The sequence below is a fragment of the Piliocolobus tephrosceles genome, chromosome 2 (genome assembly GCF_002776525.5).
Source record: "Piliocolobus tephrosceles isolate RC106 chromosome 2, ASM277652v3, whole genome shotgun sequence".
In the NCBI taxonomy this organism is placed as follows: Eukaryota; Metazoa; Chordata; class Mammalia; order Primates; family Cercopithecidae; genus Piliocolobus; species Piliocolobus tephrosceles.
In genome coordinates, this window is record NC_045435.1 from 41,087,664 (window position 1) to 41,106,606 (window position 18,943).

Genomic DNA, 18,943 nt, shown 5'->3' on the forward strand with positions numbered 1-18,943 from the left:
TGTTTGTCCATCCCTCCCTCCCTCCCTCCCTCCAACCATCCATCACCAAAAGTGTACTTCCCCAGTACTGAGAATACAGAAATGACTCAGCCTCCACATTTGCCATGTGGAAGTTCACTGTACAACTGTTCCATTGTTTAAGTGATGCCCTCCTGTAAAGTAACTTGTTGCATTCTAGTCTGGTTTTCTTGTTTGTAAGAGGAAAACACACAATGAAAATGATATTAATTTTATTGCATCATTTTGCTGACTAGAACGCCAGACTTATAGTGGATATAAGTATAAAAATAACCAAATTCTTACAAATAATATTTTGCTGCTACAGTACTGAATAATTAGTGGAGGTTGCAATTATAATACAACTTTAAATAACATTCTCATAATAGGTTTAACACAATCAATCAGGGACTAAGGTTTAAAGGTTTACAAAGAGAAATCCAGGACAACATGAAAACTCCAAAAGTTCATATTCCAGCTACATGCTTCATTTAACCATCAATCCACCAACACAAACATTCACAAAACTCAGAGCAACTCATGATGAAATAGTCATTCTCTTTTTAGGACAGGCCAAGGTTAATAAAGAAAGGTAAATGAGTCGGATTAGTTTCCCAGGCAGAACTGATTCCATCCCATCCCTGGCCTATCCCATCCTCCCTACCCAAGAAATCTGTAATGAAGTATGGTTAAGTGCAATTTAAAAATCAGAATACGCAAATTCTTCAAAATGTCCTCTTTGAAAATGCCCAGGTGACAGACCCAGTCTCAGACCTGTCTCTTTTTAGACCTAAATGGTCCCTTTGGTTTCACAGGGTTTCCTGCGAGCAGTTTACACCAGATCTGATGGAGTATAATGCTACTGAGGATACTCTACTACAACAATTAATTGGCATTTAATACTTTCATGTTCCTACTATTTTAGCCAGTTCTCTTCCTTGGAGATTTAAGAAAAAGAAAAAAGAAAACATACCCAAAGGCAAACTCTACAAAACCAGTATCTCTGTTTCCAAAAACACACATGAGAACCTCAGAATGACACTTTGTTAAGGGAGGAAATGAAATGTCCCTTCTCATCCACACAAAAGCTTTCAGATAGGAAAAGAAAGATGATACTAAGGGTAATTTCAAGTAAAATACAAAATATTGAAATACTGAACTTTGCATTCTTCCTCTTTCCAAAGAAGCGCTGTAGTCTCAAAATTGGTGTTTTTTAGAACTATGGGTCAAAACCCTAGTTTTGGGTGTGTTAGGCTAAACTTAGCCAAGGGCAACTGGACTGGACAGCTCCTCTTCTTCAGGCAGAGTTAAATCGGCTTACAGGACACCCAGACATTTCACCAGGGGGCAACACAGTTTCACACAGGCATCAAAAAGCCACGCGAGGTGGGTGACCCAAAGGTGCCCGCTCTGGGAACTTCCACATCTGAATAGGTGTCATCCTTCAACAGCATATTCTTGGCTAGCCATCCAGCCTAGGAGTCCAAAGATGCTGCCTTCTCCCTTGGGCCCACTTTAAGAGTTACCTCTTTAAGAACTCAATCGTCACATCTTGAAGTTTTTGACCTCAGATGCCATCAGCCAGCTTGACTGAACCACCTATCAGCAATTTTGGCTCCAAATGACTTAGCTGCTTCTGAAAATATACTTCCCCTCAAAGGAGGAAGATGTGTCAGCATTTAAGACATTCCACTGAATATGTTCCCAATTCTGAAAACGGTTCACAAAAATATGCTCCCAGTATGTGGGAGCCATGGCCTTACCATGGGAACAAGGCAAGCAGCTCTCAGATGGATGCGTACGTCTGACTGCGCTTGTCAGAAACCCAGGTCCTCGCCTTACACTTCCTATACCAAAGCCACGTGCCAGTGTGCTTCTTGCTGAGCACAAGCCAGCCAGTATTTTCTTAATGACAAGTGTCTAAGAAAGATATGTAAAAGCCAACTTGAAAGCACATTTTCAAAAGGGTATTCAGCATTTTTTGTTTTTGAATTTCATACCATTAGTTTGGTTACTCCTTAAAAATAATATTGAGGTCCCTTAAAAGAAACTTATTTTAAAAGCCCTTTCTCCCTTGCCCTCTTTGATATTTAAGGTACACAGGACGGTGACGGTGACGGGTGTGCCAGGACAGTGAGGCAGGGGCTAAAGTGGGCAGAGCAGCTGGGGGAGTCAGGCAGACAAGGATTTCGGTCCTGCTTCTACAAGGCAAGCTATGTATCCTCTCTGAAGGTCTCTGTATCTGAGAAATGGGCACTTCCATGCCCACCTCTCGAGGATGCTGGAACCTTTCCCAGAGCCTGGTCGTGGTAGGAACATGTCAGTTCATCCGCCTAAAGACATAGACTCCAGGGCCTTGGGCTGGCTCAAGGGGCAGAGGAAAAGACAATGCAATAAGACCCTCTGGAGCTTAAACCAAACCACTGACGCCAGGGAGCCAGCCAGCCACCCTTCCCTGCTGCAGTGTGTGACAGGACACACAGATGTCCTGCACCCGGCTCTTCTCTACAGAGGTTTAAGCATCTCTTGAGCAGTTACACATCACTTGCCCCTTCCTCTCACCTTCCCCTGTGGGACATTGCTGCAGGATTGTGGCATCTGTGCACGTGAATCACACACCCCAGCTGCAGGGGCTGACATGGAGCAGTGTCTGGGCGGAGAGCCTTGGTGTGCCAAGTGTGCATCCAGGCCTCTTCTGCTACCGGGTGTTTCCCCTCAGCCCAGGCAGGACCCTTCTGCAGCTAAGAACCCCATGCGGGAGTGCAGCTGGCACTCCCTTCCTCACAGGCTCACAGCCATGCTTTATTCATGTCCCCTTAGAGCCTCACGCTCTGGAGGTGCATTCCCCGCCCCCACACGTCTCCTGGAAACTGTGGAGACAGTGTGAACTCAACCTGGTGGGTGCCTTCTTTTTTCTCAGTTAAAACAACAACAAAATAAATAATCCACTCCATACAGAAGAAACCCATGAAGCAGCAGCATTCTTGGAACTCACAGGACACCGTTTTCTGGATGTTGGGATTCTTCCCAAGAATGCTTTTGGGACAGAACACTTCATTTTGTGGAGCTGGAGGCTTCTGGCTCCGATAGAGGAGACGATTTGTCAGCTGTGATGTCAGCTGAAGGCGGCAGAAGTGTGTGCCTGGGAGTAGCCTCCCTGCATGGCTCTTCCCACAGCTGCGGGTCCTGGGGATGAGCAGGCACGCTGTGGAAGGAGCCAAGAGGCCAAGTCTGTGGGCTCAGGTGAGCTGCAGGAGCTCGGAGCTCTCCAGTTAGGTGTGACGCCGTGAGCCACAAAGGGCCATTGGTTCTACAGAGAGAGACAGGCAAGGCCCAAGATTTCAAAAAGGCGATACTTTGACATTTTAGGTTAGTCTCCACTGATAAAAACAGTTCTTTTATTTATCTCATGGATGAGTGCAATTTAACTACTAATATGCACCTCCCCTAACTAGAGCTCTTGCTACAGCAGGGTGATGGTGAGTGGTGGAGACCACGGGACACAGGAGTTCATGTTTAAAACCATCAGGGCCAAGGATTATGTGAGAATAGGGATTATAGTTAGAGGACCTTGAAGAAACCGCCATGCCCAGGGCAGAACTGTCCCAGTGGCTGCACCATTTCCAGAAATGTGTGTGCTGCAGCGCTCCCCGCTTCAGGGTGGAGACAATTCTGTTACCTCTATCCCTTCACTTCATCCAAAACCAGGATGCCCCAAAGCAGGCCAATAAACGGTTCCACAGGTGGCAATTAAAGACACCAAGTACTGGATGTCTCCCTGGCAGGACCGACATCACAGGCATAATAAAGAAGACGAGTGGAACTTCCTTACCGAAGGTCAACCCTCAGTTCCTCGACCAACCGGAAGTCTTCAGTTCTCCCACACTGGAAGTATAACCACATTTCTGGAGGGTGCGACACAGCCATATAAAGAGGTACAAATGACTGGGTGAGAAAAAAAGTAGTTATTTCTTCAGCCGAATAAACAGCTTTGAGTGGTTGAAAGTTTACATGGGGTTTGTGGACGAGATTCTGGGTACAAAGTGCTGCAGTAGCAGGTGAGCAAACTCACATGTGGCTCCATCTCGGCTCCCTGTTCTTCCTCAGGAACCCACGCAGCTTCCCAAAGCACTGTCGATGCAGGAAATCTAACCTGCCTATTCAGCCCATCCCTCTAAACACATCCAGCTGCATGCGCTCATTAAGCTACTTTCCTAGAGTGGTGAAACCTGCATTCAGTTTGACATTTCTCCTCCTTACGCAGCTGCCTTTGGCCTCCACGATGGTGGTCAGAGTCCCAGGCCCCAGGCTGGACCCTCATGGATGAAAAATGCCCCCCTGCCTGCAATCGGCCTGCGGAGCCTCCAGCTGAAACCAAATGTAATTTGTTTTGCCTGATTCAGGCTTGTTTGAAAAAGTGACATTTAACTGCAAAGAGATTTAAAATAAAATCTTAAATAAATGTGTCACCTTGACTTAAAAAAACACTGCAATTGTGTGCTGTGCCTCACACATTTCCTCATTGTGGGGGTTGGCTTGGAAACTGTAGCATAAGACAACCTAGAAACATATGAAAACACTGTCCGTTCAACGGCGACATCTTCAGACTTTAGTGGTACGCTCATCCTCATCTGTTGTTTAGCACACAGGCGCTGGGCAGGAAAATAATTAATAAGCCAGTATTTTGCTGCAAATGAATCACCAAATTGCTGCCTATGGAAGTGTCTCAGGAAAGGAAGCCTTCTTTCTGGAACAGTCTTGAAACAGATCCAAAAGGAAACCTCCCACCCAATTTACTAAAGTGCAAATGAAGGGAAAACCAGGTCCCTGCACTGATGTCTAGTGGTCTGCCCTGGCTAATAGTCGCCCTGGTGCCAGTGCCATGGTGCAGTCACTCAGAGAGACTCTCTTGATACTGGCCCACATTCACGTTCACAGTAACAACAAAGGTGTCGAATGAGCAGCCTGTGGTTCCACATCCACCTGTCCCCTCCACTGTGGTCACGCCCCGCATGCCTGTCCCTCTTCCTGCTTGCCACTCAGCGTGGCTCCGACAAATCCTGGGCGCAGCCTCCTGGTGCGGTCCTCTGAGTCAGAGGTCCCAGGCGACTGGCTCAGAGCAATGAGTCCCTCTCTCTCCTGGACTTAAAAGTAGTCTCTTCTTCTGCTTTCGTCACTGATGAAAGACGGGTTATACTGTCCGGGGAAAATGCAAGAATGCCGTGATCCTGGCAGTCCAGTGTAGGCCGGGTAGAGTCCGTTTCGTTCAAGTTCTGGATTCCTTACACTTGTGGGCTGGTGGCCAAAGAGAAAAGAAGAAAAGTCAATTTATCTTTCTTGGGTTTAAATTACAGTGTTAAATCCTAATGATTTTAGACCAATGTAGGAAAAGATCTGGGTTTATCCCGTATGATGTGGTTCTACTGATTATTTCTAATTTTTTTAAAGTGTCTTTCTCTCTGGAGCACAACCCGCTTTAAATCTTTCCTGTCCCTGCCACCATGCAGAAGGCGACTAATGCAAATGGAGGAAATGACCTTTGTAAAGTCCTATGACCACCTAGTTGCAGGTGGAGTTAGGACCCCAAACCAGGAGGCCAACAGCAATCCTCAAATGACCAGTTTGATCTCAAAAAAAGGCTCTCTGGGAATAAGAGGGGCTACTTTGAGGAGGCCTTCATAGTAGCACCAAAGGTCAATTATTTCTTGGCAGAAATAAAATACTAGCTACTGTGTATCATAAATGAGTCACAGGAGAGCCCAGTGTGGAAATCACCTGGACGACACCTGAGCCCACTGTGTGGAACAGCTTGTCTACCCAGGTGACAGTTTCATGCCCTAAGCTTAGGCTCTGCCTCTACAGACTGCTCAGCCAGCTCTTTTCTTTTTTCTTTTTTCTCTTCTCTTCTCCTTTCCTTTCTCTTTCTTTTTTTATCTTTCCCTCTCTTTCTTCCTTTTCTTTTCTTTTTCTTTCTCTTTCTTTTTTTTACACGGATTCTCACTCTGTCGCCAGGCTGGAGTGCAGTGGCGTGATCTCGGCTCACTGCAACTTCTGCCTCCTGGGTTCGAGTGATTCTCCTGCCTCAGCCTCCCAAGTAGCTGGGACTACAGGCACACACTACCAAGCCCAGCTAATTTTTGCATTTTTAGTAGAGACGGGGTTTCACCGTGTTAGCCAGGATGGTCTCGATCTCTTGACCTCATGATCCGCCCGCCTCGGCCTCCCAAAGTGCTGGGATTACAGGCATGAGCCACTGTGCCCAGCCTTTTTTTTTTTTTTTTTCTTTGAGACAGGGTCTTGCTCTGTTGCCCAGCCTGGAGTGCGATGGCACAAACACTGTTCACTGTAGCCTTGACCTCCTGGGTTTAAGTGATCCTCCTGCCTTAGCCTCCTGAGTAGCTGGGACTACAGGGGTCCACCACCATGCCTGGCTAATTAAAAAAAAAAAAAAATCTGTGGAGACAGGGTCTCACCATGTTGCCCAGGCTGGTCTTGAACTCCTGGGGTCAAACAATCCCCATACCTTGGCCTCCCAAAGTGATTACAGGGATTACAGGCATGAGGCACCGTGCCTGGCTAGCCAGCTATTTTTGGAATAAAAATGGGGTTCATTTACATTCTTGACTATATTTATTTAAGGCAACTCTTTAATACCATGGAAACATGCAGTGAAGTTGGTTCCTATGATGCCACAGGCCTGTTTGTTGCTGGTTATTGTACCGTGCTGGGGCTGAGGGGTCCTGAGCAAAGGATGTCAGTGTGGGGACACACCAGGGTAAAATACCTGCTCAGTTATGGCTTCAGTTAGTAAAGGAAAAGGACTTTCCTGATAAACAGAGACACAAAGCCCTATGCAGAAATATTAACGGGAATATTTTCCCTAGAGCTAAGTTTGTATCTCTTTATGTTTTTATCCTTATTTGTAACTTTTTGTTCTTCCTTTAGGTTCAAAATTTTCAAAAAGAGTCCACGGAAATAAACAGCTCCTTAGCATGAACAAACTTGTCCCTCCCATCCAAAGTCTGAATCCTCATGGTTAATTCCCACAGCAACCCAGAGGGATTACGGTTTCTGTAACGAGATTGTCTAACACTATTAAGTCCCCATGGGGCAAGGTTTCACATTTATTGCTATTCCTCAAACAGCTCCACACGGCACGAGAAGTCACCTGATAACCATTTACTTTTCAGCTCAGCTAAGCCTGTTTGTGTTTGCTTTATGGTTGATACAGTGATATGAAATGAGCTGAACAGTTTACAGGAATATGACACAGGTTAAATTCAATGTGGGAGAGAAGCAGCAAGAGTTCAAGGTTGTCTCCTATCTTTCCAAATGATGTAGTGCAGGCTGGACATGGCAAATTATTAAAGGCCTACTGAGTATACAATATTCTAAACCTGAGAAGTGCTTGTTGAGGATGACATTGAATTGTTGTTCTCTTTATACCTTTTCCCCATCCCCTAGTTGGTTTTTTTGGTTGTTGTTTATTATTATTATTATTTGAGATAGGATCTCACTCTGTTGCCCAGGCTGGAGTGCAGTGGTGCAATCTCAGCTCACTGCAACCTCTGCCTCCCCGACTCAAGCAATCCTCCCATCTTAGCTTCTCAAGTAGCTGGAACCACAGGCAAGCACCACCATGCCAGGCTAACTTCTTGTAGAGATGAGCGTGGTTTCTGTAGAGACATGGTTTCACCATGTTGCCCAGACTGGTCTCAAACTCCTGGACTCACAAGATCCTCCCACCTTGGCCTCCCAAAGTGCAGGGATTACAAGTGTGAGCCACTGTACCCAGCCATCAATCCCCTAGTTTTAAATACTTAACCACACAAGGTAAGCATGGCAGACAGGAGATAAAAATGAAAGGGCCAAAGCCTAAATATCACCAAATTCTTGCTCTACCTTTCAGTTTCCATTCCTATAGCTTAAAAGCAAGTTTAGTAACAAGAAGGTTACTGTTACAACCACATAAATATAATGTGCTTTATGGAAATATCCTTCATACCTCAATAGCAACACTGATAAGTACCATGCAAATAGACTGCAGGTACACTGAATAGCAAATCAGAGGTTCATGCCACTACTCTTTAACCCTTAACTAACTGTAATGCTTTTACTACAACAAAACAGAATTACTTTACTTCTCAGAGGAACCAGGGGCCCTGGGGTCATCCTGACACAGGAATACACACCGAGTAGTACACATCCGTCATCTGGAGGAGGTTTTTGGTACTTCCATTCTCATGCATTTCAATAGCTTCTCGGCCCCATTCCTGTGAGCGAGGATTTTTGGGGTATTCAGCATATGGGGACATTTGGAAATCTCCACTTTTGAAGATGAGTTTGCTTATGTCGTTTTTATTCTTTCTGCGGGATACAAAAATATTTGTAAAGCTCAATTCTGTAAGGAAGTGATATCTGTGAAAGCACCAACTATGATTTTATAATGTAAATTCAACTGAAAGCTATCATTCTATTTCTTTGTAGCTGCCCGCTGAGTATTATTAGTATTGTTTTATTTGGTATTTGCCTACAACAAGTAAATATGCAGTTAGGTGCAAAAAAAGATGCAAAAAGTCTTCCAACCCCAAAGGACCGGATTATCAGGGGTAGGGGGACAAAAACAGTGGCGACAGAGCAGATCTAGACTCTTCTACAGGACAGAGATTACTGTGTCTTGCGGGTGGCCAGGAAAACGAGGGTCATAAATTCACAGAATGCTGGAGCCAGAGGGGCCCTTAGACTCATTCTAGTCCAGTGGCTCCCGAGCTGCCCAAACATCAGAATTTACATGGGAAGAGTCTGGGTGTCCACCAGATTGACTGAATCAGGAGCTCTGGGGATAAGATACGGCAGCTCCAGCTCAGTAAAGAGAACTGACTTGTCCTCTTGGTCACCTTTTACTACTAGAAGCCTTGGAACTAGAATTCAGGCCTCCAACTCCCCGGGCAGTGCTCTTTCTACTACAAGAAGCAAATATTTCACAAGTCATAAAAACAGAATGGTTTATTTATGAAAAAGCCCACCTATTTATAAACCTGTACAAATTCTCATTTCAGCAGGTTAGAGAAACGCTACTCGTGAGATTTCACTGATGGCGAATTGTTGGAATCTGTGTTCTTCACCTATCTAACCGGCCCAGGACCAGAAGTTTTAAATTATATTTGTCACGGATAGGATAATCCGAAGTCTTTTTCTTTCTACCTCACTTAATCTACAAATAAGTTTTCTAGGGAAGGCATAAAGTGACTTGGGGGTCATAAAACCGAATGCCCAGCACGTGGCTTAGGTGCTGGCTCTTTGTGGAAGTTGGGAATAGACCTGGCACTGTGTTGCTTCCTGGTGGGTGGGGTACCTGGGCTCAGACAAAGACATACTCATGCACAACTATCTTCTCTTCTCAGGAGCCAGCAGGCACAGGCTCCTTCCCCAAATGGGTACACCGTATAGTACAGAACACGTAGCAAATATGAGGCTTCTGTCCCTTGAGTGCTCAGGTTATGTCCCTCTAGGTAACCATTCCTAGTCTCTCCCCTGAAGTTTATTTCCACTCATATGGTTTATCCTTGATGATTTCCTAGAAATTTGGAAAATGACAGGCAAAGGCTATACCATAAGGCCTGCATTGCTAGTTGGGTAGTTAGGGCACATTGCTCTCTGCTGCCTTTTTGGAGACAGAGGATATCTTAAAATGTCCTTTATATCAGCGGTAGAAAAGATAACTAGCTATTTTGGGAGGTTCCCCTCATCTGTTACATCTAGATAATTCCTGCCATTATTATCATCTAAGTCAGATGCAATAATTTTCCCTATCTGAATAGATCATCATGGAGAAGGGGAATCAATTTCCTCCTCTCCCTTCCTTTTCCAATAGCAACCCAATCTCAGTGGCTTCCAGGAAGCCCAAAGCATCCCGCATTGCTGCTACAACCTCTCTACTGCAAAAATATTTCATCTTTCTTTGTCTGTTTCTCTTTCTCTCTGTATATAGCATTACAGAGAAACAGTTCATATGTCATACAATTCACTCATTTAATGGTTTCTAGCATATTCAGACTTGTGCAACCATCATCACAATTTTAGAACAGTTTCATCACCCCAAGAAGAAACTCCATAGCCCCTAGCCACCATCTTCCAATTCTTCCCTTTTTCCCACCACCCTGGCCCTAGACAACCATTAATCTACTTTCCAACTCTATTAGATTTGCCTATTTCAGATGAGTCATATAAATAGAATCACACAATAGGTGGTCTTTTGGGACTGGCTTATTTCACTTAGCATATTTTCAAGGTTCACCCCTGTTATAGTAGGCATCAGTACTTCATTCATTTTATGCCGGAATCATATTCCATTGTAGAAATATACCATATTTTGTTTATCTACTGACAAACATTGGTAGAGTTTTCACCTTTTAGCTATTGTAAATAATGTTGCTGTGAACATTCATGTAAAGTTTTTGTGTGAGTACACCTTTTCACTTCTCTTGATATACCTAAGAGTGGAAGTGCTGGGTCAAATGGTAACTCTGTCTTTAACTTTCAGACTTTTTCAAAGCAGCTGCACCATTTTACATTCCCACCAGCAGTGTACGGGGGTTCTAATTTTTCCACATCCTCACCAGTGCTTGTTATTTTGGGTTTTTTTCTTTTTCTTTTTTTTTTTTTTGAGACGGAGTCTGGCTCTGTAGCCCAGGCTGGAGTGCAGTGGCATGATCTCAGCTCACGGCAACCTCCGCCTCCCGGGTTCAAGCAATTCTCCTGCCTCAGCCTCCCGAGTAGCTGGGATTACAGGTGCCCACCACTATGCCTGGCTAATTTTTTATATTTTTGGTACAGACAGGGGTTTCACCATGTTGGCCAGGCTGGTCTCGGACTCCTGACCTGAAGTGATCCACCCGCCTCGACCTCCCAAAGTGCTGAGATTACAGGCTGAGCCACTGTGCCCAGCTGCTATTTTCTGGGGTTTTGTTTGCTTGCTTTTAATAGCCATCCTAGTGGGCGTGAAGTGGTGTCTCATGGTGGTTTCGATTTGCATTTCCTAGGTGACTAATGACGTTGACTATCCTTTTGTGTGTGCTATGATCAGGATATGGTTTGTCCCCACCCAGTCTCATGCTGAAATTTAATCCCCAGTGTGGAGGTGCTGGGGGATGGGGCCCACAGGGAGGTGTTTGGGCCATGAGGGCAGATCTCTCATGAAAGGACTAACGCCATTCCTGGGACAGCTGGTTGTTCAGAAGAGCCTGATACCTCTCCCCCAGTCCCCTACCTCTTGCTTCCTTTCTCATCAGGCGGCTCCCTTCATCTTCCTTCAGGAGTTGAAGCAGCCTGAGGCCCTCACCAGATGTTGATGCCCAGTCTCAAACTTTCCAACCATCAGAATTGTGAGCCAACTAAACCTTTTTCTTGAGAAATTACCCAGTGATATGGTTTGGCTGTGTCCCCACCCAAATCTCATCTTGAATTCCCACGTGTTGCGGGAGGGACCTGGTGGGAGGTGGCTGAATCATGGGGGTGGGTCTTTCCCATGCTGTTCTCATGATAGTAAACGAGTCTCAAGAGATCTGATGGTTCTGTAAGGGGGAGATCCCCTGCACAAGTTCTCTGTCTTTGCCTGCTGCCATTCATGTAAGACGTTATCTTGCTCCTCCTTGCCTTCCACCATGATTGTGAGGCTTCCCCAGCCATGTGGAACTGTAAGTCCATTAAACCTCTTTCTTTTGCAAATTGCCCAGTCTTGGGTATGTCTTTATCAGCCGTATGAAAATGGACTAATATACCCAGCCTCAGGCATTCCTTTACAGCAACACAAAATGGATTAAGACAATGTGCTTACTGGCCATCTGTATATCTTCTTTGAAGAAATGTCTATTCAAGTTTTTTGTCCATTTTTAAAATTAGGTTGTTGTGTTTTAAGAGTTCCTTCTATATTCTAGATACAAGTCCCTTATTAGACATATAATTTGCAAGTATTTTCTCATGCAATCCATATTTGCAAGTATGGGTTGTCTTTTCACTTTCTTGATAGTGTTCTTTGGAGTACAAAAGTTTTTAATTCTGATGAAGCCTAATTTATTTAATTTTTCATTTCCCGCTTGTGCTTTCAGCTATTCTTTTCTAATAAAGAAAATGAAGTTTCATTTACTCCCCTTCTTGTTCCTTACAGGCACCAACTATAGTGAATTCCCATTTTCCTTTCATTAAAATGGGTTAGTCACATTATGATTTAATATTGTGAACCATCTCAAGTATTCTGTAAGAGAATAGAATCTGACCCTTGTATAGCACAGGCAAAGGAACAGGACTGGAATCTGAACTCTTATCACTTACCTGCAACAGGTAACAATCAGTGCGATGCCTAGGATAAGCAGGAGCCCACCTCCCGCAGCTGCGATCACCACAGTGATAAGCTGATAGGCTAAACGTAAAACGAACAAAAAAGCGGATTGGCTAGAGGTAATGAAGGAATGAGTTCTCAAGAATGGTCTCCCCTGACTCTACAGTCACCACCCTGCCTTGAGGGGTGCCCGTGCCTACAACTTCTTACTCTCTGGCAAGGGATCCTCAATGGCTATCTCCAAGCCTCTCCGTACTGAGAAAGGTTCTTTGTTTTTTTTGGAGAGAGTCTCACCCTGTCACCCAGGCTGGAGTGCAGTGATGCGATCTCTGCTCACTGCAACCTCTGCCTCCCAGGTTCAAGCGATTCTCCTGCCTCAGCCTCCCAAGTAGCTGGGACTACAGGCGCCTGCCACCACGCCTGGCGAATTTTTTGTATTTTTAGTAGAGACGGGTTTTCACTGTGTTAGCCAGGATGGTCTCAATCTCCTGACCTCGTGATCCACCCGCCTCAGCCTCCCAACGTGCTAGGATTACAGGCGTGAGCCACCGTGCCCGGCCAAAAAGCTCCCTTTTTTGGGTTGGGTGCAGTGGCTCATGCCTGTAATCCCAGCACGTTGGGAGGCCGAGGCGGGCAGATCACAAGGTCAGGAGATCGAGACTATGGTGAAATACCGTCTCTACTAAAAATACAAAAACTACGGGCGTGGTGGCGGGCGCCTGTAGTCCCAAGCTACTCGGCAGGCTGAGGCAGGAGAATGGCGTGAACCTGGGAGGCGGAGCTTGCAGTGAGCCGATATCCTGCCACTGCACTCCAGCCTGGGTGACACAGTGAGACTCTGTCTCAAAAAAATAAAAATAAATAAAAAAGTAATGTAGATAACGCAGAATCTTTTCTTGGCCACTTCCCACCCTTTGGTGTTGTTTAATTTTTTGAGTTAATGGTAATAGTAGATATAAAAATTCTTTTTTTTTTCCTAGACGGAGTCTTGCTCTTGTTGCCCAGGCTGGAGTGCAACGGTGCGATCCCAGTTCACTGAACCTCCGCCTCCCAGGTTCAAGCGATTCTTCTGCCTCAGCCTCCCGAGTAGCTTGGATTACAGACACATGCCACCATGCCCTGCTAATTTTTTTGTATTTTTAGTAGAGATGCGTTTTCACAATGTTGGCCAGGCTGATCTCGAACTCCTAACCTCAGAAGATCCGCCCGCCTTGGCTTCCCAAAGTGCTGGGATTACAGGCTTGAGCCACCATGCCTGGCCTAAAAATTCTTGATTCAGTTCTAGATTTTTACTTCATAAAATAAAAAGAAGGCAACCCTAGGTTAGACTCCCCAATTTTATAAGGAACATTACTGATCAGTTAAGTCTAGAATCTGGGAATCACTGCATCAATCATACTAGGGACTGAGTAGCTCAATAAATACACATCAAATTTAATTACCAGAAATTAGCAGTGATTAAGCAAGAGCATATCATATGTAGAAAGCAATATTAAAAGCTTTAGTTGCTTTTATATCTATGTATTTCTGGCAAAATTATATCTTCAATAAATTCTACTAAATATTCTGATTGATTTTTTGGTTGTGGAAATATAATGAAAATTGTGTTCTCTAGTTGTAGGATCCAGGATGAAACACCAGTAGCCGGATTCTCGATAGTAAATTAAGATCGGAGCCATGCTGTCTAGGGTCTCATGCTCTCTTGTCCTTGTAAACAAGGATGAGGTACAGGGCTGACACGCTCCTCCCCTCCTCACCAAGCTCTCAGAGCACTAGGTGCTGGTTGAGAGTGAAGACAGGCAGCAGGCAGACTGTGAGCAAATACAAGCCATGCAACAATTTACCTAAAATCCTTTTATTTAAATAAATAGCATAGAAACCTGACTATTATGTAAAACCATCAGTATTAGGATACAAAAACTGTCAGTATTAAGATACACAGGAAACAAAGCCAAGCCACAGAATAAACACATTCTCTTCCTTACCTCCCAACACATGTATTTGAAAGTTTCTTTTTTAACAAAAGTGAAGACAGAAAACAAACCTCTTGAATTTATCCACTTTTCTTCATCTCCCCCAACATGGCTCTGAGCTACCATCATCCCTTGTCTGGACAACTGCAGCTGCTTCCCAATGCATCCACCTGTGCCCAGTCTTGTTCACTCACTACAGAAAGCAAATCTGATCTTGCCATTTCCCTGCTTTAAAAAACCCTCCGTGGCTCCCTTTTTTCCTAAAGACCAGAGTCTAGCTCCTGCTTATCCTTCCACACCAAGTTAAGTTTTCTCATTTCCAGCAAAAGAAGTAAGTATCCATTTTAGAAGTGACCCTTGCAAGTGGCTGCAGCTGTGGCAGGTTCCTGTTTGAAAGAAGCAGTTTTGTCTAAAAAGAGACACAGATGGTGTAGAGCAGTGCTTCTCAAACTGTCTGTGGTCAAGGGCCAGTTTTTTGGTTTTTTTGTTTTTACAGAGTCTGGCTCCATCGCCCAGGCTGGAGTGCAGTGGTGTGATCTTGGCTCACTGCAACCTCTTTCTCCCAAGTTCAAGCAATCCTCATGCCTCAACCTCCTGAGTAGCTGGGATTACAGGCAGGTGCCAGCATGCCCAACTCATTTTTTGGTACTTTTAATAGAGATGAGGTTTCGCTATGTTGGCCAGGCTGGTCTCGAACTCTTGGCCTCCAGTGATCCGCTCACCTTGGCCTCCCACGGTGCTGGGATTACAGGTGTGAGCCACCGCGCCTGGCCTGAGGACCAGTTTTTGCTTGCTTGTTTGTGCTTCTGGTTATCCTTTTTTTTTTTTTTATGAGACACGTCTCACTATGTTGCCCACACTAGAGTGCAGTGGCACAATCACAGTTCACTGCAGCCTTCAACTCCTGGGCTCAAGCAATCCTTCTGTCTCAGTCTGCCAAGCAGCTGGGACCATGGACGCCTGCCAAGCAGCTGGGACTACGGACGCCTGCCAAGCAGCTGGGACCATGGGCGCAGCTAATTTTTGGTTTTCGTAGGGACAGGGTATCACTATGTTGTCCAGGCTGGTCTTGAACTCCTGGTGTCAAGTGGTCCTCTCACCCTGGCCTCCCAAAGTGCTGGGATTACAGGTGTGAGCCACTGCACCCAACCTGGATATTCTTTTTAAATAAAGAAAATAAAGTCCCATGTGCTCCTCCCCTCATCTGGCCCCACAGGTACCAACTATCATAAATTTAACTTTCTCATTTTTTTTAAAGGAGTTGACTGTGGACTGATATATTTGTAAAATATAATAAAACTCTTTTCCAAGGCTCCCATGCTTGGATGTCACAGTTATGTCAAGTTAATATAAACATTTCTAAGTGCTCACTCTCAACTTCTGTGTCATCTTGCCACAGTCCAGTAACACTTCACACGGCAGACTACAAGTTGCGTAGCACTGGCATAGATGAGGGCTTCTCAAACTTCCGTCTGCATCTCAGTCACCCACAAGCCTTGTTAAAACCCAGATTCCAGGTCCCTGCTCCAAGAAATTTGGTGCAGTCGTACTGGGCAGGGGCTCAGAACCTGCACTTCTAGAGGCTTCTATGGGATGGTGCTGCTGCCAGCCAATGGACCAGACCGTGGGTAGCACTGGTTTTGATTACACAGGAGAGGAAAGAGCACTGGGCTGAAAGCCAGGAGACCACCCAGCACACAAGCAGAGAGAAAGAGCCTGGGAGGGAGCTCACCAAAATGTTTGCACAAATTAGTACTGCCTCAGGTAATGGTGGAGAACTTGCTTTCTTCTTTGTGCTTTTCTGCATTTCCCAAATTTTATTTGCATATTTACATACGTGCACATGCACACACACACACATACAAACACCCCTCCCTGAAATCTTGACATTGTGTATATATACACATACACATTTTTTAAAGAGTACATTTGAGGTTCTTTGGCAGTCATGTCACTGTAACCTTGTAATATCCCCCACAGATCTTCTTAAAATCACTCTACAAATGATCTTTTGGGGTTAAGTACTGATTTTAGATTTATGATGATGTAGAAGTGCACGGATTTGAATAAGTGCCAACTGAAGTGTTTCCTAGCTTCAGAGGTGCTCTGAATATTTATTTAGGTGACACAGAGGCAGTGAATGTCATCTTAGGCTTGTCTGTCCTATCCTTTCTAGTGTGAAAAGATTTTCCAGAACGAAGAGCTTGGGATTCTTAGTCCTACTTTCTTCTTGGCATTTGTTGACATTTCAGTCTTTCTCAAGCAACGGCTCCATGTTTCCCTGATTCTTCACAGCTTGACATTGTTGTCATCACTGTTAGCATCTTTCATCAAACCAACAGCACATTCTGGGCCTTAGCCTTTCCTCAGAGCCGTATTTGTCTATGTTTATATGCTTATTTGGATGGGATCTACTGGACTATCTGCCTAGCCACCCCCCTTCTGAGAACTGTGCACCCCTTCCAACTGCAGCTGGGGGTGGGCACACTCTGACATGTAACACCATCCCCTGGACACAGCTGGCTGGTCCTGGAATAAACCCACCATCCAAACTGGATCCATTAGTTACTTCCCAGGAATGTGGGGAAGAGAGGGCCATCGCTTTCAAAATTGTGAGCTAGTGACCTCCCCACCCCTGACCAAGAGCTGCTTGGTGATCCTATTTTCCATCATGTTGTCTGGGAAGGAGAGCCTGTGTACAGACACACGGCAAAGAGCGGAGACGAGACATGAGGATGCAGTCAAGGCAACACATGCTCTCACAGGAAGCCCCTTGCTACCCTCAGCTGCTGAGCTTCCTTTCCCTACTTCCTTGGTTCCTGCCACTCCTGATGCCAGGATCCTTCCAATACTCTCTTTGTCACTTAGGCTAGCTAGGCTCACTTACTCCAGGAGAACCTTAGCCAACTTTCCTTTAAGATTCTTGAACACATTACAGAACTTTCTAGGTAGCCACATTAGTTTTTATCTTACAATGCATTCAGTTCTCTCCATATTTTTCCTCACTGAGCTCACTCGTGATTTATAGTTAGAATTTTGCCTTTTACTTTTTAATCTTTTTTGAGACAGGGTCTTGCTCTGTCACCCAGGCTGCAGTGCAGTGGCATGATCACAGCTCACTGCAACCTCAACCTCCCCAGCTCAAGTGATCCTCCCACCTCAGTTTCCCGAGTGGCTGGGATACGAAGCGCATGCCACCATGCCTGGCTGAATTTTTTTTTTTTGGTCTCGCTGTGTTGTCCAGGTTGGTCTCAAATTTCTGGGTTCAAGCAATCCTCCCTCCTCAGCCTCCTAAAGTGATTTCTTAAAATCACTCTACAAATGATTACAGGTGTGAGCCACTGCACTCAGACAATTTTTGCCTTTAAAATCTTTCCATTCCTCTTCCATCTCTGTTCACAGCATTCTTATTTTCCCCTGCACCTTCTGAAGTTCACCTTTTTCAAGTCTACAGGCAGGGTGTGAACATACCCAGTGCCCACCACTCTCCACTGGGACAGCGCCCCACATGATTCTGTCACTTTCTCCTGATGTTTTACACAACTCTATCCCTTCCACCTCACCAAACAGTTCTCACTAGTAGGAGGGTTGGGTACAGAGCAGCAGTTCCTTCTCCCCAATCCCTGCCTGAAGTGAAGGGAAGCCAGTCAAGACCGAATAAAATGACTGCTTTTAGCTGAATGAGACCTCCAGCTGCCTTCTGGGTAATATTAATAGATTCTCCCTCCTTCCTCCTAAGCAGTTTAGTGCTGTCTTCCTGGATGTTTGTTCTGAGTGACTCCCACCAACACGCAGCACTTCTATTGGTTTAAGTCTTTTATAACACAAAGCAACGACTGGGTGAACACAACTAAAGACACCTTCTACACCTGCCATGAGACCGTGGGCTGGGCTGGGGAGACAGTGCAGAATGATATTTAAGCGGAATGTCTGACTTCACCGGAAGAGGGCTGTCAGCGGGGAAGGCAGACTCTCACTCCCTGCTGGCTATGCTGGGAGGCTGCGGGGAAGAGCTCTCCTCTGAAGAGGTGCAGACCATTGGAATGAAAGGATGACCTACAAAAGAGACATGTGGCAAATATGACAGAGGGATGGAAAAAAAGCCTGTGGTCAGAAAAAAGTAATCTAGGAGAATTATGTGAGCTCTACAATCACAAAAAGACAAAAACCATGAAACAGAAAAATGGGGCCAGGCACGGTGGCTCACGCCTATAATCCCAGCACTTTAGGAAGCCTCCTAAAGGCAGGTGGATCGCCTGAGTTCAGGAGTTCGATACCAGCCTGGCCAACATGATAAAACCGTGTCTCTGCTAAAAATACAAAAAGTTAGCCAGGTGTGGTGGCAAGCGCCTGTAATTCCAGCTACTCGGGAGGCTGAGGCAGGAGAATCCCTTGAACCCCAGAGGTGGAGGTTGCAGTGAGCCGAGATCTTGCCATTGCACTCCAGCCTGGGTAACAAGAGTGAAACTCCATCTCAAAAAAAAAAAGAAAAGAAAAAGAAAGAAAAGAAAACCAAAAAATAAAACAAAAGCAAACAAAAAACAGAAAGAAAAATGGCTTAAATGACAAGAATATTTTATTTTATTTTATTTATTTATTTATTTATTTATTTATTTATTTGAGACGGAGTCTTGCT

At 45.0% G+C, this 18,943-nt stretch overlaps 1 protein-coding gene across 5 annotated transcripts in view; it reads right to left on the reverse strand.

Annotated features, from left to right (window-relative positions):
• Positions 1-213: 213 nt before the first annotated feature.
• HEG1 (heart development protein with EGF like domains 1) overlaps positions 214-18,943 on the reverse strand; it is a 90,064-nt gene continuing 71,334 nt past the window's right edge. For 4 of the 5 annotated variants that reach the window (XM_026456468.2, XM_023215104.3, XM_026456458.2 and 1 more), the window contains 3 exons: positions 12,328-12,415; positions 8,190-8,364; positions 214-5,292 (listed from right to left, as the gene is read on the reverse strand). In XM_026456468.2, coding sequence (XP_026312253.1) covers positions 5,143-5,292; positions 8,190-8,364; positions 12,328-12,415 — 413 coding nt within the window. In that variant the 3' untranslated portion in view covers positions 214-5,142. Of the gene's footprint in view, positions 5,293-8,189; positions 8,365-12,327; positions 12,416-15,372; positions 18,364-18,943 lie in introns of those variants that run through there. The other variant, XM_026456467.2, reaches the window with a different exon arrangement.